Here is a 21286-nt window from a genome sequence, read left to right as displayed (position 1 = left end):
GTAAAGAATAATCTCAACAATTCTTTCATGCCTGCAAGCAGTACAGTATCTAAAAGGGAGTGGAACACACATAATGCCCATTGCGGATTAGCCATTATATCTCATGTTACTCCTCTTTTTTCAGTTCCAAATTAACCTCTTTAGATATAGACCTAAGGTCTGAAAGGGAGGAACTTATTCACTGAACATATTTAGACTCTATATTGTCACGAAGCTAAAAGCATTAATCTTTTATGTAACCTACTATTAGTTTGGAATTAGAAGCTAAGCAAAGTTGGATGGGAGATAACCAGGAAGTGGAAAAGTTGTGGCCTAGACTAGGATGTTAAAAAAAAAAAATCAAAGAGAAATGCAAAAGTAAGATTCCTTCTAAAATCGGTTGTGCTTTGCCACTCCTTATCTTGGATGCAAAGTCAATTGACTAGCAGTGGATATGATCAAGGGTGTGTTGTGGAAGTACCCAGTAATATGTGATATGTCCATCACTTCCCATCACTTCCTCTTTTAAAATGAACTTTTCTCCAGGCTTCCCACAAGCTACAACACTGTTGAGCAGACCTTTATTTCATCTGTTGAAAATCCTGAGCATGTTTATATTAATCTACTTTAACAGTATTCTGAAATACACCTCTTCCTTAACAAGCACGCAGGTAAAGAAATACATATTTACCCTAATATACATTGCCATGTCCCGGAAATAATGAGGCATGCTGGACTGGTCTTTTATTGCTTATTTGCTAGTTTGCCTATCTCTATTTGTCACTTTCAATCATTTTCCTTCTTCCCTGTGGAATAAGAAAATTGTTGCCCAGCAGCTAATCAGTTTCTCTATGGAGTTCTACTCTAGCTAGTCGCACAATCAGGGCAGAATCTGTCTCCCTCTTCTTTGGGCTATTTCTGCCCTACTTTCCCCCTTTTATTCTTTTAATTTACTTTATTTTTTCTTTTATTTGACCTTAAAGCAGCCTAGAGAAGCTGTGCCCTCTCAATTTATGCTTCAGTGTCTTGACAGGTGGATATTTTCCCCACTTTCTAATGGCCTACTAAAACAATGGCCACTCCAAGCTAAAGAAAAGACAACTGAAAGAAGGTAACATTCAAGCTAAAAAGGAAAACCAGTGCCTATATTCTCAAAATTGAATAGTGCCACTTTTCAGTGACATGTTATAGGCAGCCCAAGGAGTGGCAATGGGTGAAATTGTAAAAACGTATGCTACATTATTTTGTGCCATTGCAAGTCCTTCACTTAACAGAGAGCACTTTAATTCAGTAGAAGTACAGAAGTGCAGAGTTTTACAAAAGAAGAAAAAGAAAAAAACAGGACAAGCATGCAAGATTAGGATCTTGCCCTTCTATTACTCTCAGGCTGTGGGCTGTGCAATGCAAAACCAATATGCAAATCAGGATATCACAGTATAGACAGAACATGGCAAAAGACCCTGACTCCAGTTTGGCAAAGGAGTGAGAAAAGGTTGTATAATCTCTCCTTATTTATTCAACCTATATGCTGAAGATATATTAAAAGAAACTGGATTGGAAGAAGATGAGTATGTGGTTTTAAATTTGGAAGAAGAAACATCAATAATTAGCACTATGCCAAAGACACAACACTGATTGCTGAAAATGCAAAGGATTACAAGCTCTAATAATTAAAGTCAAGGAGTAAAGGAGGGGGGGAAAGGACAAAATTAAAGGACACTAAACTAATAACAACAGGTATAACTACCAGACTTAGACAATTAAGACATTAAAGTGGTTGACAGTTTATGTTTTTTATGATCAACCATCAACAGCAAATGAATAAACAATCAAGAAGTGCACCAAACTAACAATTAGTAGAGCAGCCATGAAGGCTTGGAGAAGTTATTCAGATGCCATGATGGGTCTATATCTACAAAGAACAGCAAGCAATGTTATTCCTTGTGACACTCTAAGAAAGGGAAAGTAGGACACTCTAAGCAAGCGAACGACGGACTTTGAAGAAGCGTAATAGAAAGAGTACTGACACTTTTGAACAGTAATATTGGTGAAGAGTTCTGAGAATAGCATGGACAACAAACAAATGGATCACTCTAGACATAAAGGATCAGGCTCAAATTGTCATGCTTCAGACACATTTTGTGAATATCTAGCTCTATGTATAACATACTTAAAACTGAGAGAAGTGGAAGGAAAGAGAAGAGAAGAGGACAACCATCAGCAAGATGATTGGATTCAATTACCAGATGTGCTATTGGAAGTCTTCAAGGACTAGGTTAGGGACAGATCATCATGAACGATCATCTATCTATATGGTTGCTAAGAGTTAACACCAACTTGATGGTACATAATCGATCAAAGGTTCTGTTATTACAGATATTATTGAAGAATCTAATTGAAAGTTTCCCACAAATTTCTTATAAGCAAATTGAAATGGTTTTGGAATAGCTTACTGAAGATTGGTCTTAATAATGCAGACTTTTCCGTAAAACACTACACACTTCTTCAGACTTTACACTGAAATAATCCAGGTTCATCACTTGGCAGAGTCCCATGAGAGTAATATTTTGATGTATGAATCTGTATAAGATATTTGTTTCCCAGTATTTTTTTTCTCATTCAACTTGTCCCTTTTTAACTGAAAATGAAAAGTTCATGGATATTCCATTGTCTCTGCCAGTGGTGAAATCCAATTTTTTTTACTACCGGTTCTGTGGGCATGGTTTGGAAGGCGTGGTGTAGCTTGGTGGGTGTGGATTGGTGGGCATGGCAGGGGAAGGATACTGCAAAATCCCCATTCCCTCCCCACTCCTGGGGGAAGGATATTGCAAAATCTCCATTCTCACCCCACTCTGGGGCCAGTCAGAGGTGGTATTTGTGGGTTCTCTGATCTACTCAAAATTTCTGCTACCAGTTCTCCAAACTGCTCAAAATTTTCACTTTTCTTCCACAGTTCTCCAGAACCTGTCAGAATCTGCTGGATTTCACCCCTGGTCTCTGCACACACAGGATAAGAAGTTTTATAAAGATATTATAAAAAAGTATGTGCTTTTTTGTTTTGTTTAAATATATCTTAGATATAGAACATAAATATTGTTTCATCCACTACGCATGTCCACCAGCAGTCAGACCTACATTTTATCTATAAGGCAAGAGCTACTGAAGAAAGCAAGCACTAAGCACATGAGGAAGGTAAAGTGTCTGAGTCTCTCCCAAATCATGCCTTTGGCAGCTGCACTAATGTACACTGCAGGACCATGATCAGCCAGAAATTTCTGCTCCAGTGAAGCTTGTACAAAATGGGGAGACTTCTTGCACAAATATTAGCAAGTAAAGATTATAAAAGGCTTCCAAAATCTGGCCTTCATCTATCTAGTGTGCTCCAAATTACATCCAAAACACTGAGGGAGAGATTATCTTTGAAAATTGTACTGAGATGGGCAAAGAAATCTTCATCTTTCATCAAGAAAGCAGATTGTATTAAGAGGCTAAACCCATGTTTGGGACAATAGTAAGACAATCGTTTATTGTTGACTAGCCATTAGGCCATATCAAAATACAGAATAAAGATCACAGAATTAATAAGGCCATATATTATAACAGAACCATTTTTTAAAAAAAGAATAAGAATTCAAATCACATTTTTGCATTCCCCCTACAATTTACCTTAATCAGAGCCACATATGCAGATGTCAACTGAACTGTTTTATTCAAACAGCTGCATGGTATGTAATTTTTGAATTCTGACTGCACATGGAATTTAATATAAAGATGTATACATGTTTGGGGGAAAGAAATATGAATCACAGCAGAATCCTCAGGCTGAATCACACTTTTCCCCATCCACAAGTAACTCTAATCAATTATTTACTGGCCCTTATTAATTACAAAGTCAGCTGAGGAAATTCCTCTTTAATTCATGTTTGAAAGTGGTATCATTTGGAAGTATGTCTTTTTTTTAAAAAAAAAAGGGCATGAAAAATAGGGACAGATTACAGGTGGATTTCTGCTGGGTATTGTCTAAGACATCATGCAACAAAGTAATTTCCAAGAATCCCATCACTCTACCCTAAAAGACTACTGTAGAACATTTTTCTTTTAAAAGAAAAAGCAAAGGTGGAAGCTAAAACACAGATCTTTTCCTCATCATCATTCGCTTTTCTTTCCCATACAGCATAAATGAATCCAAGGTGAATGCATATAAATAACTGAAAGCACTGCCTGAGAAACAGAACCCGACAGGCTTCCTGGACTGCTGTTCTCATTGCCTTCAATCTGCCCCTTCAAATTTTATTCCAGGAAGTTCTTAATGGATTCTCCCCCCACCCTTTTTATTTTTTAACCAAATGTGAGATAACTGAAACTACACAAAGCCTTTAGTTCTTAATATCTTGCCATGTAGGCGTATGTGATGAAGGACATGCAGAATCCTAGAAGAGGCAGGGAACAGAACGCTAGTCTGATTAAGGGAGTTTCTTCCTCCCCCCCCCACAACCCCTCCTTTCTCTTTTGGATTTAGGCCAATTCTTTTTTCAGGCACTTATAAAATTAACACAAGGAAAATGACTGATCATTACATAACTTTTACTTGACAGTGAAAGTTCAAAATGCATCATCCAAAGAAAGGAATATTTTCCCAAGATATTGTTTTGGTATTATTCAATATTTGCAAGTGCTGATTAGCTTCACCAAATTCAAGTGAACTCTCCTGTTGAGGGTATACATCACAGTTACATTTAGTATGTATGACAGAATCTTTCTCCTGCAAGTGGGTCACTTATGCAAGGATGCAATGGCTTCCCTCAAGATCGCTTCAGTACCTTGCAAAGCTTGTGAATGACACCACATGATAGTGGAAATGAAGCAGAGCGGGATGTGAAAATGAAGAAGGATGAAGCCATAGCAGCATACCAAGTGCTCTCCAATGAAAGCAAAACGGGTTTAAAACACAAGACATTCATTCTAGACACCTTCCATTCTGCCAGTGGATTGCATTAGACCACCTCAGTGAATTAATACCCTTGAATGAATATGGAGATAAATAAAGAAGGGTGTATGTGTGCGTGTGTGTGCTCTCTCTCTCACAGACTTTTTACAAATTCATCCATTTTCTGTGTTGTTTGGCTACACATACATAGGTAGATAGACCCAGATGTTTCTATTTAAATTCTCCTACTCTTGTTCCCATTATGCTTCACTCTTACAAATTCTTAACTCAAAACCCAGCTTTGCCAGCAAAGGATCTCACTGACTCTTTTTATTTTCCATTCTCTGACTATCTCTCTAACTCTCCACCCCCCTCTCTCTCACACACACACTCACACACACAAAGTCAGACATCAAGGCTACTACATCTGCTTTGAACCATGAGGTGTTTACTTCCTAGGGGGTTGGGCCCTTTATCTAATTAGACAACCTTAGGTTTAGCTCATCAGCCCAAGATAATTAATTAGAAGCAGTCTAATTATCAGAAGATCCTTCAATAATAGCTGTGTTGCAGTACAGACATCAACCAATCCAGAGAGACATCCTATGCTTGGCCATCAATTGTCTATTTGCACTTAGGGAAACTGGCTTCATGGAAACTGTTTTCAGGGAACAAATAAGAACTGCTGTAGCATAAAAGAAAATGGGACCAGAGGAAAAAGGGAACGTAGGGGAATTAATTTTATTTGTACTTTGCCTTCCCAAACAGGGAGAGATGTACAATCATGTTAATGGGCCAAATCTAACATGACACAAATAAACAGGCAGCAATAGAAAATGCGGTGAGACTTTCTGTTGAGGACCATTCTGTAGTAGGCAAGGTTTTTTTCCCTGGCAAGGGATTTCAGAATCCACAAAGTCCACCTCTCAGCAGCTGGATATAGAGGATATAGAAGTCAGGAAATTACGGGCAGCTTCTTCTCCATTACCTTTAGAAGACATCCAGACACTCCCCCCCCACACACACACTCGCACACCTTGTGTGTTTAGCAAGGCCATCTGGGCATCTTTCAATACATGTGCCATACATGAGCTTCACTTACATTCAAACAAAACACTGCAGAAATGGGGGGGAGGGAGGAGTGAGCATCTGGAATGCCAGGAAACACTGCCTATATATCTATAAGCTTAGATCTCATTTATCATTGCCAAGCCCACCTTGCAAAGCGTGTAAATCATAAAATAGATCATTCATAGATCACCTACATCACAGACCATATTTCTTTAACATGTCACTGGGAACCAATATCTTCACAATAGGGAGGCACAGAGCAGGCTGGAATTGCTCTTCTTGTCACCAAGACAAAGATTATGACCTCCAATAAAAGAATAGCACCATAAACACACAGGCACACTTGTAACAAAAGTGGTATTCCCAACAAGAGGGAAGGAATACCGAAGGAGGGAGTGAAACTGTTATACTGCCACTCATTAAATCCCACACCACTATTAGGCAAAAACAATATATATATATATATTTCTTTCTGATCCACTGTTAACACATCTCTAGATTAGAACAATGAGAGAGGAAACACAAAGCAGGGGTCATAAAAGAAAGCTGGCTTCCTGCAATTCTGTCAGGTCTCCTGGTGCAATATGGTTCTCTCAGGTGGTCTCGAGATTTATAACCATGCCCCTCACATACACTTCCAGACTGCAACACTCTCATCCTGGCAGAATGGCAGACTTCAAATGAAAGAGTTTTGCCCTGAAGCCAAGATCAGCAGCTGCACATTTCTGCTCCTCCAGAATCTGACCCCATTAATAGGGAAGAGGGGGGAAAGAAATAAGGGTGAGCTGGCAAAGGAAGGCAGTGTTGTATCCCTGGAGGAGCCACAATAATAATAAGAAGAATAAAGCGGCCGGGGGGGGGGGATTTTCTTCCAGCGCCACCCAGCTTCTTTTACAGTCATCGCCTTTGAGCTGAGAGGTAGGTGGGGAGACCAGAAAACTGGGCTAAAACAATCTTCCCCTAAGCAAGAGGCTGCAGTTCCGTCCCTTCCCCGCCTCTGCCGAGGGGGTGTGTCTTTTCTTCCCCTCAGGTGTAGCGGTGGCTCCTATCGTGCTAGTCCCGGCGGTTGCCTCAGGCTCCGCTGAGCTGCACCTTCACCCTCCCTTCCAGTCTTTTGAGCCTTTCTTTCAGCACCCGGCGATTGTCACCACCGTCCCAGCGCAGACAGCCACAAAGGCTTGGGACAGCCCGGGGGTTCAACGTCAATTATCCCCAGGTAGCCAAAATGCCGGGGTCCGCCCTGCCTTTCCAGAAAAACTGCCCCCTCCGGGCTTAGATTTGATGGAACGCCTCCTTGTTGTCCGTTCTTCCCCATCATCCCCGTCCTAATCCACCAAACCTAAGGAGGTGTGTGGGGGAGCCAGAGCAATCCCTGCAACGCCCTCAATCGCGCACCTCTCGAGGCTCCCTCGACTCCTCTTCAGTTTAGGCGTGTTCCCTGGCTAAGAATCCACCCGCTCCCCGCCGCCACGTGTGAGTGTGGGCCACCCCACCCCCCATTTTCTGCCATCAGAATGGGGACCTCCCCACTGCCACTTCGACCCCACGCGTCCCCTCCAGCCGAGCCATCCGGGACCCACCGTGTCCGCCTCGCAAGGAAGCCGGGGACCTGTAGATCGCGATAGGCACTGAAGGGTGCTTGCTGTTGCTGCCATGGAAATGGTGGATATGCGGCGCCCCCAAACTGGAGGCACCCCAAGCCACCCCGAGGAAGCCACTGAGAGTCAACGGGAGTATCCAGAGCACGGCCAGCTGGCCACGGGACTGGACTGGCTCGGACAGCACGAGCTCCCTCATCCGCTGGGGCATGGCGGGGCGGGGGCACCCCCACCCCACCCCGTCAGGAGCGAGGCAAACTTTGGGCGAGGAAAGCGCAGACGGGCGGCTCACCGCACTAAGCGGTTCGTCATTGTGGGCGCTTCTGCTGGGCGCCGATCCCTCGCCCCGGGTCCCTTCTTGCCCCAAAGAGGCCCGAACATAGTCCAGGGCGGCCGAGAAGCGCCAAATTCCCGTGGAGAAAACGCAGCGGGACGGCCCCGACGAGTCTCCAGTGCTTCTCCGCGCGGCTACCTCCACTGTCAAGCAGCGCTCAGGGGACTCTCCTCCATAATCCACAAATCGGGCGATCCTCCCGCCTGGAACGGCCAGCCAAGGTGGGAACAACGAGGCGCCCAATTCCCAAAGAAAAGCAACCGTCGCAGGGGGGGATCCATCCAGCGGAGCGAGCGACAAGCGCTTCTTTAAAGGCGCGCCGAGAACGCGCGCAGCTCCCCGGGCGAGCCTCCTCTCTCCTTTGCTCTCCGCCTATTGCCAGCGCAACGAGGGCGAAGAGGAAAACGGCGACGGCGACAGTGAGGACGGCGGTGGGCAGGAGGCGGCGAGCGGAGCTTTGCAGGGAGAATCCATTGCACGCGTCTGAGCGGAGCCACCGCGGCGAGGGGCGGGCGAGTGAGCGAGGCAAACTTTGGGCGAGGAAAGCGCAGACGGGCGGCTCACCGCACTAAGCGGTTCGTCATTGTGGGCGCTTCTGCTGGGCGCCGATCCCTCGCCCCGGGTCCCTTCTTGCCCCAAAGAGGCCCGAACATAGTCCAGGGCGGCCGAGAAGCGCCAAATTCCCGTGGAGAAAACGCAGCGGGACGGCCCCGACGAGTCTCCAGTGCTTCTCCGCGCGGCTACCTCCACTGTCAAGCAGCGCTCAGGGGACTCTCCTCCATAATCCACAAAGCGGGCGATCCTCCCGCCTGGAACGGCCAGCCAAGGTGGGAACAACGAGGCGCCCAATTCCCAAAGAAAAGCAACCGTCGCAGGGGGGGATCCATCCAGCGGAGCGAGCGACAAGCGCTTCTTTAAAGGCGCGCCGAGAACGCGCGCAGCTCCCCGGGCGAGCCTCCTCTCTCCTTTGCTCTCCGCCTATTGCCAGCGCAACGAGGGCGAAGAGGAAGACGGCGACGGCGACAGTGAGGACGGCGGTGGGCAGGAGGCGGCGAGCGGAGCTTTGCAGGGAGAATCCATTGCACGCGTCTGAGCGGAGCCACCGCGGCGAGGGGGGCGGGCGAGAGTGAGCGAGGAGCAAGCCATGCTAGCTGGCAGCGAAGGCGAAGCGAGCGCTATGCAAATCTGCAGTCTCCCAACAGCAAATCACCGGCGCCCCTATGCAATGCAGCGGACCAGCCTATGGGGGAGTAAGCAAGCGGGCGCTGGCCCCGGCTCGCTTTCTCGCAGAGGCGGCGGCGGCGCGCTAACTGGAATGGGCCATGTGGCAGGCAGGCTGCGTGCCGCTCATCATAGCCTACGGGCGGCTCTGCAGCTTCCTTGCTCGGGGATAATTTCCGGGTGGGATGGGGAGCTGAAGGCTCAGATAGTTTCAAATAACGTTTTTGTTCCACGCCCTCCCCCGGAGATTAATTCTGTCCGTATTTGGGGCCGATCTGCGGGTGACGTTAAGCGAGGGATGCCTCTCCGCCTCTTTCGCATCTTTAAGGGAAAGCCGCCTATTGGAGCGGAGTGGAGATGCTTCAAAGGGGAAGCGCAATCAGTCCTCCTCTCTTTCTCTGCCCTTTCACAAGAGACGCCTCCCCAAACCACACAAGCCCTGCCACCTCTGAGAACAAGCAAGACGGCGAGCATCGAAGATAAGATTTCTGCCAGCCCCGCCTCGGCTCTCTTCCTGACTAAGAACACCCCCACCCGTTCTCCACTGAGTTTACACCCATTCCATGAGTGATGTGGGGGACCCTACATTGGTTTCCTCGCTGCACTAGACATCTTTTTCTGCTTTCCTGTCCTGTCTCCTCTCACTGGAAGAGAAAGACTGTGCCAGCCAGCAGATAGAGTACTGCAGAAGGATTAGGCAGGTGAGCAACCCAGTTCCTTCCAAAGAGAACAAAAGACAGGGTGAGCCAGTCATAGCACCTTCCCCCTCTCAGGTGACTGGCTGCTCAGTCATTTGCTGCCCTGTTCAGAGAGGGAGAGAGAGATGACACCGGTGGGCTTTTTCCCTCTATCCCCCCACTTCCAACTGCAACTTCAGTCCATTGTTCTGCACTACCTAAGGAGGCTGAAGAACAGCCATGGGTAGGAATGGTTGCTTCCCCTTATTGATCTTGGATTTCTCTGCTCTTCTTGAGCCTGAAGAAACAAGGATTTGACAATTGATGCTTGCCACTACCTCACTTTAAGATGTGCAAGTTGAAAGAATTAGACTCTATCATCTATTTTTTATGGTGCTAAAAAGGGTAGTCCTGGCTGAAAAGCAGCCACCACTTTGGGCAGCTTGCTGGGCAGCACATCATACCTGAATGAGGTAGATGTTTAAAACTAAATACCGCCTGAATTAAATTTTAGAAGACCCTGGAGACCCAAGAGATTATGTCACTGAAATACATAAACAAATTAGCAAGCAAAAGTGCTTCAGATTTGTTACTGATTTCTGGAAGGAAATACACATACAAAATAAAATAAGTTTATCCCTCAGATATTTAACATGCCTAGGCAACAGAAGAAGTTTCCCCAGAATAGATAACAAATCCTGACCTATCACCTTTATTATTTCATAGTCCTTCCCTTTGTGGTTTTTGGCTCTCTAAAAAATGTTTCTCTTTAGATGTCCCAGCTACTAAAAGATTTTACACTTGTAGTGTAGAGGTTTTCACTAAATGCCTGCTAACACATCACTCAGTGGAAGCATCCTGGAGAAAAGAAGGACTGCCTTGGGAAAGGAAAAGGAGTTGTACATAATGTGCCCAGTCAATAAATTGTGACTTTTTATGAAATAGCAAAATGAAAGTATACCTAGCACTCCTTTCTTTAATTTTAATCCCATTTTTTTTTAAAAAAAGAAACCTTCCAGGAAATTATGTTGGTTTATGAGAAGAGTGAGAAGTCCGAAAGGAACTGTTGAGCATCTAAACCTAAGAGTAGATTGGGATTGTCTCAGTCCAACCCACCTCACCAACTGTATCATACTGGCTCTTTTGAAAGATTCCCTCACAGCATAAAAATAAGGAGTGTCCTGCAGGATTGGATCCATGGATTATGTAGTCTAGCAGTCTGTTGGAACTCCGTCGCCTTCGACAAGACCTAAGTTTAACTCACAGAATCATCTATTGTAATGTCCTTCCTGTCAAAGACTACTTCAACTTTAATTGCAATAATACAAGGGCAACCAATAGATTTAAACTTAATGTAAACCGCTTTAATCTAGATTGCAGAAAATATGACTTCTGCAACAGAATCATCAGTGCTTGGAATACTTTACCTGACTCTGTGGTCTCTTCCCATAATCCTAAAAGCTTTAACCAAAAACTTTCTACTATTGACCTCACCCCATTCCTAAGAGGACCATAAGGGGCGTGCATAAGCGCACAAACGTGCCTACCGTTCCTGTCCTATTGTTTTTCTTTTCTTCTTCCTATATATGTTTATATGTGTATATACTATATAATCTTTTTGTATGATGTTGTGACAAAATAAATAAATAAATAAAAATAAATAATTGCACAAGGAAGCTCAGCAGATGGCCTTCAGAGCAGTGATGAAATCCAATTTTTTTTACTACCGGTTCTGTGGGCATGGCTTGGAGGGCGTGGTGTAGCTTGCTGGGTGTGGATTGGTGGGCATGGCAGGGGAAGGATACTGCAAAATCCCCATTCCCTCCCCACTGCTGGGGGAAGGATATTGCAAAATCTCCATTCCCACCCCACTCTGGGGCCAGCCAGAGGTTGTATTTCCAAGTTCTCTGAACTACCCAAAATTTCCACTGCCAGTTCTCTGAACTGTTCAAAATTTCCACTACCAGTTCTTCAGAACCTGTCAGAACTTACTGGATTTCATCCCTGCTTCAGAGGAGTCATACTGTCATCAAGGCTAATAGCCATTGACCTTCATGATTTTCACCAGTTACCAAGATGTAAGCATCCCTAATCTCATGGTAGTGAATTCCAAAGCTGAGTTATGTGCTGTATAAAAAATACTTCATTTTTTTTCCTGTCTTGATTCTTCCTGGATTCAAGTTTATTAGGTGATCCTGGTTCTAATATTTTAGGAAGAGAAAAATAGCTTCTCTTTTTGCATTTTATCCATACCAAGGATAATTTTATACTCCCTATCCTTTTCTGGATTAAAAAGCCCCAAATGTCACAAACTTTCTCCAAAGGGTAACTGCTCTAGCCCATTGATCATCTTAGTTGCCCTCCTCTGAAACTTCTTTAGCTCCACCATATTCTTTTTAAGGTGCAGCAACCAGAACTACACACAATATTCCAGATGCAATTGCACCATTATATAGTATCTTAGATGCTACCATTTAGGATTAATTGTGCTTCGAAACATTCATTGTTTTGAACCATAGTTGTCACACTCCCTTGCCATCGACCTGTTGACTTGACATTGAAGTTCAAAACTTTTGGGTTATCTAATCTATCTTGCTAAATTGTTGTCATGGAAACATATAACAACAACCGAAAGATTTAAGGGAACATCCTTCAGGATTAAAATGCCAGAAGATTGGGCTACAACCAAGCATGCGTGGGGCCACTACTTTTTATTTTATGTCACTAGTCTGCAGCTATCATTTATGGAGGTCTTGGAAATTAATCAAGAGGCAAATATTGCCTGAAGTTACATGTTACCTAATCATGCAGAACATTTCACATTCATTAACTGATTTAGTTTTGCAAAATAATGCAAAATGTATTGCAGATCAATACATCTGAAATTGGGAGGGAAACAGAGGTTCAATTATGTGGGGGAGTCAGCTTTTGAAATAGGGACATTTTGTGCTCACTGCTTGTGGTTATTTTTTAAAAAGTCTGTTACAGGTTCAAGGTGATAGAATGAATAGCTGGATTTTATTTTGTTTGAAAATCAGTAGCTGACAATCCAAGAAAATATGCAAATAAATACATTCCAAACATAAGAATTGAACAAAGATGCAACTTCTTTCCAAAACAGATAATGTCAAAAGCAACAATTCACTAACAGGTATGTTAAAGTCAGTAAAGGATTCATGCTTCATTTCATTGCTATTTCATGCAATGTATTTTAATGTCAAAGCAGCCATTTGTAAACCTTGTGTTATCACATCTCCACACATCTCCTTTACGCCAGCATTTCAAACAGTGTTTTCTGCCAGATGTTGTGAATCTTCTCAATATTTGGTAGTTTATTCTAAGGTATATGTTCTTTTATTCACAAGACCCAGAACTTGAAAAAAGGTTCTCTTTAGGCCCAGAGGCCAGATGCAGGGGTGAAATCTACTTACCTTCCTTACCGGTTTGGAAGTGCACATGCTGTGCTGTGATTGCAGCATCACATGCGAGTGCGTAACCTCTGTGCATGCGTAAAACCTTCTGCGCATGCACAGAGGGTGAAAAACACATTACTTCCTGGTTAAAACCAGGAAGTAATGACAACCAGGTGGGTGGGCGGAGCCTTGTGCCGATATTGCTATTGGTTATCTGAAGCACCTGCCATGATCGCTACCGGATCGGCCAGACCAGTCCGAACTGGGAGCATTTCACCCCTGGTCAGATGGCTAATTGTTAGCCAGTCACTCTTTCTTGGCCCAACCCACCTCATAAGGTTGTTGGTGAGTGGAAAATGGAAGAATAGAGTTTCTGGACTCTGTCTTCAGTTGTTCAGAAAACAGATGAGATACTGTATATTTTTAGTAGATAACTAAATTACTAAATCTCCCCCATGTTTTATGGAAGCAATTTCCTTAGTATTACTGACAGTTCACTTATATTAGTTTAGTTTTAGTTTTATTAAATTTTTATACCGCCCTTCTCCCAAGGGACTCAGGGCGGTGTACAGCCAAAAGATAAAAAATATAAAAATATACAATTAAAACAACAATTTAAAACCGAGCAAATTAGAAAAAATGGCCAGTATTAAAAATTTCAAATTTCAAATTTCAAACCCTAAAATGATAAAACCCCAATTAAAATTTAAAAATATTAGTCCCGCTTGAATAAATAAATATGTTTTCAGCTCATGGCGAAAGGTCCGAAGATCGGGCACTTGACGTAATCCAGGGGGAAGTTCGTTCCAGAGCGTAGGAGCTCCCACAGAGAAGGCCCTGCCCCTGGGGGCCGCCAGCCGGCATTGTTTGGCGGACGGCACCCTGAGAAGACCCTCTCTGTGTGGCGTGCGGGTCGGTGGGAGGCATAAGGTAACAGCAGGCGGTCCCGTAAGTACCCGGGCCCTAAGCCATGGAGCGCTTTGAAGGTGGTGACCAGGATCTTAAAGCGCACCCGAAAGACTACAGGAAACCAGTGCAAGCCGCGCAGGATTGGTGTTACATGGGAGCAACGAGTTGCTCCCACTATAACCCGCGCAGCTGCATTCTGGACTAGCTGCAGTCTCCGGGTGCACTTCAAGGGCAGCCCCATGTAGAGAACATTGCAATAATCCAAACGGGAAGTGACAAGAGCGTGAGTGACCGTGCATAAGGCATCCCGGTCAAGGAAGGGGCGCAGCTGGCGGACCAAGCGTACCTGGTAAAAGCCCTCCTGGAGCGGCCGCCAAATGATCGTCAAACGACAGCCGCCCATCAGGAGGGCGCCCAAGTTGCGCACCCTTTCCATTGGGGCCAATAACTGCTTCGACAGCCAGCTGCGGCTGCAGCTGGCTGTACCGGGTGCCGCATCCACAGCCACTCCGCCTTGGAGGGATTGAGCTGAGTCTGTTTCTCCATCCAGACCCGCACGGCTTCCAGACACCGGGACAGCACTTGACAGCTTCGCTGGGGTGATCCGGGGTGGAAAAGTACAGCTGCGTATCATCAGCGTACAGATGGTAACTCACCCCGAAACCACTGATGACCTCACCCAACGGCTTCATGTAGATGTTGAACAGGAGAGGCGAGAGAATCGACCCCTGCGGCACCCCACAAGTGAGGCGCCTCGCGGTCGATCTCTGCCCCCCTGTCAACACCGCCTGCGACCGGTCGGAGAGATAGGAGGAGAACCACCGATAAACGGTGCCTCCCACTCCTAAACCCCCCAACCGGTGCAGCAAGATACCATGGTCGATGGTATCGAACGCCGCTGAGAGATCTAATAGGACCAGGGCAGAGGAACATGAAGTTTTTTGTCTTAAATATCGAGATCAAAAGTATCTACAGAAGTGCTAGAATCTAGGCCAGAAAAATAAACTTTCCAACCTGTCAGATTACTAAAGGCTAATTTAATTTGCATTTAGAGTTTAACGTTAGTATCATTTGGGCAAACGTGCATGAAAAGTGGAGGACCATTGTGTGTATAGTTAAATAACAATCTTTTGACTGCTGTTCAGCCCCTGATTATTTAAATATTAATTGGTTGAATAATCAAGTTTAAAATCTATTGAAATATACATAGGAGTTCCTGGGCAATTGCTGCAATAAAAAGACAGATCTTAAGTCTCTTTCATCCTGGCAGAGCTGTTATTAGGAGATGGCTGAGAGGCTTGTTTCTGGGTTTCTTGTGTTTTCTGTGTCACTCTCCCTTTTCCTCTCTCTTATATGCATACATACTGATTGACGCTATGTGGCTAGATCTCAAATATTTCACCTTGAATGATTCTTACAGACAATTAAATTGGAATTCATCTTACCCATCCATGCCACTGGCACTCATCTTTTTCCAATTCGAAAATGTTTAAATTATACAAAGGTAACATATTTTATTAAAAGCACTTACTTTTGATTTTTGACTGTTTTGCTCTGCTTCATGCAGATATTGCCCAGTCTTAAATGCTGCCTTTAATTTTTTCTGGGGAAAAAATTAGCCCATTATCTCTGGACTGTGAGAGAGGGACTGGAGACCTAAAGTCATATGTGCAATGGGATAGATTTGAGAGCAAGAAAATTGCAGCCAATCACAGCCTGAAAAGGACATGTTCAGATATTTTATTTTTTAAAACTGTTATTTATCATAGTGTTGAACAGTACAGCATTTGCTGTTTTACTGTTTCCACTTAGCTTCTTCTTCCTATAGGGGCAGCAAAACATATCCAAACAGCTTTATACATATATTTCTTAGCATTATGTATAAAGTAGGAACTCTGCCTCATTTCTTTTCCAACAAGCTTCAACAAAGCTATAAACTCTTCATTTAACCATTCATAATAGCTCTGACATTTTAGGAAAGGAACAATTCAGAGTTCCTATTTGAGTATAATTCTAAGGAGCCTCAGGGAATCATCCAGCTTTCTTATTTTCCTATAGGAAGTCATAAGGAAGAGGATGTGGATTTAGTCTCCTTGTTCCCAAATGTAAGACAAAATCCAATAGTTGGCACATTTACTAAGGAAGATCTGAATGTGAAATATTTATTTATTTATTTATTTATTTATTATATTTGTATACCGCCCATCTCCCGAAGGACTCAGGGCGGTTCACAGTCAAAAACAACAGAAAAACATATAATACATAAAAAGCTAAAAGAATAGACAGTTAAATTCAATTGATGCTCTAACTTTTAAATACAAATTTAAAACCTCATTTAAACCCTTTTTTTTAAAAATCCCAAGTTTAAAACTACGTTCAAGCTAGTCCTGCTCTTCGAAACAGCAGCGTCTTCAGCTCGCGGCGGAAGGACTTGAGATCGGGGAGTTGACGAAGCCCCAGAGGAAGCTCGTTCCAGAGGGTAGGGGCCCCCACAGAGAAGGGCCCCCCCCCAGAGGGCGCCAGCCGACATTGTTTAGCTGACGGTATCCGGAGGAGGCCTTCTCTGTGAGAGCGCACTGGTCGGTGAGAGGCTAATGGTGGCAGTAGGCGGTCCCGTAAATATCCCGGTCCTAGGCCATGGAGTTTTAAAGGTGATAACAAGTACCTTGAAGTGAACCCGGAAGACCACTGGGAGCCAGTGCAGATTACGCAGGAGGGGTGTCACATGGGAGCCAAAAGGTGCTCCCTCTATCACCCGCGCAGCCGCATTCTGGACCAGTTGGAGTCTCCGGGTACCCTTCAAGGGGAGCCCCATGTAGAGAGCATTACAGTAGTCCAGGCGGGATGTAACCAGGGCATGAGCAACCGTGCATAAGGCAGCCCTCCAAAATATGGAGGAATTTCCTGACCATGAGAGTTATTAAGCAATGAAACAGCCTGTCTCTCAGAGTAGTGGTACTTCATCACGAGAGCCTTTCAAAAAAAAAAAAATCAACATCCTTTTGTCCCTGGTGGTATGAGGATTCCTGCTCTGGGCAGTGAGGTTTATTTTTATTTATTTATTTTATTCAATTTCTATACCGCCCTTCTCCCGAAGGACTCAGGGCGGTGTACAGCCAAGTAAAAAATCATAATATCAATATTAAAAGAAATTAAAACAAGCATATTATAAAATGGCCAAATTTAAAACGAATTAAAATATTAAAATATAAATAACCCAATAAAATTTTAACCCAATAAAATTTTAAGCCAGTCCCGCTTGAATAAATAAGTGCGTTTTCAGCTCACGGCGAAAGGTCCGAAGATCAGGTACTTGACGTAAACCAGGGGGAAGCTCATTCCAGAGCGTGGGAGCTCCCACAGAGAAGGCCCTACTCCTGGGGGCCGCCAGCCGACATTGTTTGGCGGACGGCACCCTGAGAAGGCCCTCTCTGTGAGAGCGTACAGGTCGGTGGGAGGCAAACGGTAACAGCAGGCGGTCCCGTAAGTACCCGGGTCCTAAGCCATGGAGCGCTTTAAAGGTGGTGACCAAAATCTTAAAGCGCACCCGGAAGACCACAGGAAGCCAGTGCAGACTGCGCAGGAGTGGTGTTACATGGGAGCAACGAGTTGCTCCCACTATTACCCGCGCAGCTGCATTCTGGACTAACTGCAGCCTCCGGGTGCACTTCAAGAGCAGCCCCATGTAGAGAGCATTACAGTAGTCCAGGCGGGATGTAACCAGGGCATGAGCAACCGTGCATAAGGCAGCCCTCCAAAATATGGAGGAATTTCCTGACCATGAGAGTTATTAAGCAATGAAACAGCCTGTCTCTCAGAGTAGTGGTACTTCATCACGAGAGCCTTTCAAAAAAAAAAAAATCAACATCCTTTTGTCCCTGGTGGTATGAGGATTCCTGCTCTGGGCAGTGAGGTTTATTTTATTTTATTTTATTTTATTCAATTTCTATACCGCCCTTCTCCCGAAGGACTCAGGGCGGTGTACAGCCAAGTAAAAAATCATAATATCAATATTAAAAGAAATTAAAACAAGCATATTATAAAATGGCCAAATTTAAAACGAATTAAAATATTAAAATATAAATAACCCAATAAAATTTTAACCCAATAAAATTTTAAGCCAGTCCCGCTTGAATAAATAAGTGCGTTTTCAGCTCACGGCGAAAGGTCCGAAGATCAGGTACTTGACGTAAACCAGGGGGAAGCTCATTCCAGAGCGTGGGAGCCCCCACAGAGAAGGCCCTACTCCTGGGGGCCGCCAGCCGACATTGTTTGGCGGACGGCACCCTGAGAAGGCCCTCTCTGTGAGAGCGTACGGGTCGGTGGGAGGCAAACGGTAACAGCAGGCGGTCCCGTAAGTACCCGGGTCCTAAGCCATGGGCGCTTTAAAGGTGGTGACCAAAATCTTAAAGCGCACCGGAAGACCACAGGAAGCCAGTGCAGACTGCGAGGAGTGGTGTTACATGGGAGCAACGAGTTGCTCCCACTATTACCCGCGCAGCTGCATTCTGGACTAACTGCAGCCTCGGGTGCACTTCAAGGCAGCCCCATGTAGAGAGCATTGCAATAATCCAGGCGGGAAGTTACGAGGGCATGAGTGACCGTGCATAAGGCATCCCGGTCAAGGAAGGGGCGCAACTGGCGCACCAAGCGAACTTGGTGGAAGGCCCTCTTGGAGACGGCCGCCAAATGATCGTCAAACGACAGCCGCCCATCCAAGAGGACTCCCAAGTTGCGCACCCTCTCCGTTGGGGCCAATAACTCGCCCCCCACAGCCAGCTGCAGCTGCAGCTGACTGAACCGGGGTGCCGGCATCCACAGCCACTCCGTCTTGGAGGGATTGAGCTTGAGTCTGTTTCTCCCCATCCAGACCCGTACGGCTTCCAAACACCGGGACAGCACTTCGACAGCTTCGTTGGGGTGGTCCGGGGTGGAAAAGTACAGCTGCGTATCGTCAGCGTACAGATGATAACTCACCCCAAAACCACTGATGACCTCGCCCAGCGGCTTCATATAGATGTTGAACAGAAGGGGCGATAGAATCGACCCCTGAGGCACCCCACAGGTGAGGCGCCTCGCGGTCGACCTCTGCCCCCCTGTCAACACCGTCTGCGACCGGTCGGAGAGATAGGAGGAGAACCACCGATAAACGGTGCCTCCCACTCCCAATCCCTCCAACCGGCGCAGCAGGATACCATGATCGATGGTATCGAAAGCCGCTGAGAGATCTAATAGGACCAAGGCAGAGGAACACCCCCTGTCCCTGGCCCTCCAGAGGTCATCCACCAACGCGACCAAAGCTGTCTCCGTGCTGTGACCGGACCGGAAGCCGGACTGGAACGGGTCTAGATAGACAGCTTCATCCAGGTACTGGGGAAGCTGCCACGCAACCACACTCTCTACAACCTTCGCCTGGCGAAGGAGAAAATGATCTGACCATGACACGGTTCTGTCACTAAATCTCCTAATTCCAGATCATTAATCCACTGTCCAGAGATAAAGATCAAGTCTAGTGTGCCTCCCCGTGTGTAGGGCCATCAGTTACTTGAATCAGGTCCATGGCCGTCATGGAAGCCAGGAACTCCTGAACTGCCGTTGACGACAAGCCGGCCGATGGCAAGTTGAAATCTCCCATGACCAGGAGTCTGGGAATCTCAACTGCCACCTCGGCAAGCATCTCCAGCAGCTCAGGTAGGGCTGTAGTCACGCAGCAAGGAGCCAGGTACGTGATCAACAGACCCATCTGATTCCTATGGCCCCACTTCACAAGGAGGATTCACAACCAGCTATCTGAGACACAGTGGACTCCCTCGGCTCTAGGCTTTCCTTAATCACAACCGCCACCCCCACCCCTACCTTGGGCCTCGGCTGATGAAATGCACGGAAACCTGGTGGGCACAACTCAACCAGGGAACACCCCTGTCCCTGGCCCTCCAGAGGTCATCCACCAACGCGACCAAAGCTGTCTCCGTGCTGTGACCGGACCGGAAGCCGGACTGGAGCAGGTCTAGATAGACAGCTTCATCCAGGTACTGGGGAAGCTGCCACGCAACCACACTCTCTACAACCTTCGCCACAAAGCGAAGGTTGGAGACTGGACGATAGTTACCCAAAATAGCTGGGTCCAGGGAAGGCTTCTTGAGGAGGGGTCTCACCACCGCCTCTTTCAAGGCGGCAGGGGAAACCCCTTCCCTCAACCAAGCATTTATAATTCCCTGAGCCAGCCTCGTCACTTCCTGAGTAGCCAGCACCAGCCAGGAAGGACACGGGTCCAGTAAACATGTGGTCGCATGTAACCTTCCCAGCAACCTGTCCACGTCCTCGAGAGCCACAGACTCAAACTCATCCCAAACTACCTCAACAAGACGTGCCTCCTCCATCCCATCTGGACCATTGCAATTTTGGTCTAAACTATCCCGAAGCTGAACGATTTTATCGTATAGATAACCGTTAAACTCCTCAGCCCGTGCCTGCAGGGGTCATCCCGCCTCCTGGCGAAGGAGGCAGGTCACCGAACAGGGCGGCTGGGCGGTTATCTGCCGATGCAATGAGGGAGGAAACGAGAACGCCGTCTCCCTCATTGCCACTAGATAGGTCTTAGTAAAGACCTCACTAGTGTCCGATCAGCCTCGAACGGCTAGACCTCCAGGTGCTCTCTAGGCGTCTTCTCCGGCGTTTCATCTCCCTCAGCTCCTCAGAGAACCATGGAGCCAAGTGAGATCTACGCCGGGTCAGAGGCCGCAAAGGCACGACACGGTCCAAAGCCCCAGCCGCGGCCCGTTCCCAGGCCGCAACTAGTTCTTCAGTCGTGCCGTGGGCAAGATCCTCAGGAAACGGCCCAAGCTCCGTCTGGAACCTCTCCGGGTCCATCAGGCGCCTGGGACGGAACCAACGCATTGGCTCCGTCTCCCTGCGGTGGTGAGCGGCGGTCCGAAAGTCTAGGCGAAGGAGAAAATGATCTGACCATGACACCGGTTCTGTCACTAAATCTCCTAATTCCAGATCATTAATCCACTGTCCAGAGATAAAGATCAAGTCTAGTGTGCCTCCCCCCGTGTGTGTAGGGCCATCAGTTACTTGAATCAGGTCCATGGCCGTCATGGAAGCCAGGAACTCCTGAACTGCCGTTGACGACAAGCCGGCCGATGGCAAGTTGA

General features: G+C 46.0%; 1 protein-coding gene across 7 annotated transcripts in view; it reads right to left on the bottom strand.

The window, feature by feature from the left end:
• NRXN1 (neurexin 1) overlaps positions 1 to 21286 on the bottom strand; it is a 1023581-nt gene that overhangs the window by 360827 nt on the left and 641468 nt on the right. For 4 of the 7 annotated variants that reach the window (XM_058164971.1, XM_058164973.1, XM_058164974.1 and 1 more), the window contains exon 1: positions 7558 to 8365. The exons of the other annotated variants lie outside the window; for them this stretch is intronic. In XM_058164971.1, the coding sequence (XP_058020954.1) occupies positions 7558 to 7786 (229 nt within the window). In that variant the 5' untranslated portion in view covers positions 7787 to 8365. Of the gene's footprint in view, positions 1 to 7557; positions 8366 to 21286 lie in introns of those variants that run through there. 7 annotated transcript variants of the gene reach the window in all.

This window comes from Ahaetulla prasina, chromosome 1, assembly GCF_028640845.1.
Source record: "Ahaetulla prasina isolate Xishuangbanna chromosome 1, ASM2864084v1, whole genome shotgun sequence".
NCBI classification, from domain to species: domain Eukaryota; kingdom Metazoa; phylum Chordata; class Lepidosauria; order Squamata; family Colubridae; genus Ahaetulla; species Ahaetulla prasina.
The sequence above is the reverse complement of the archived record's forward strand: the minus strand, read 5'-3'. Positions and strand labels throughout refer to the sequence as shown.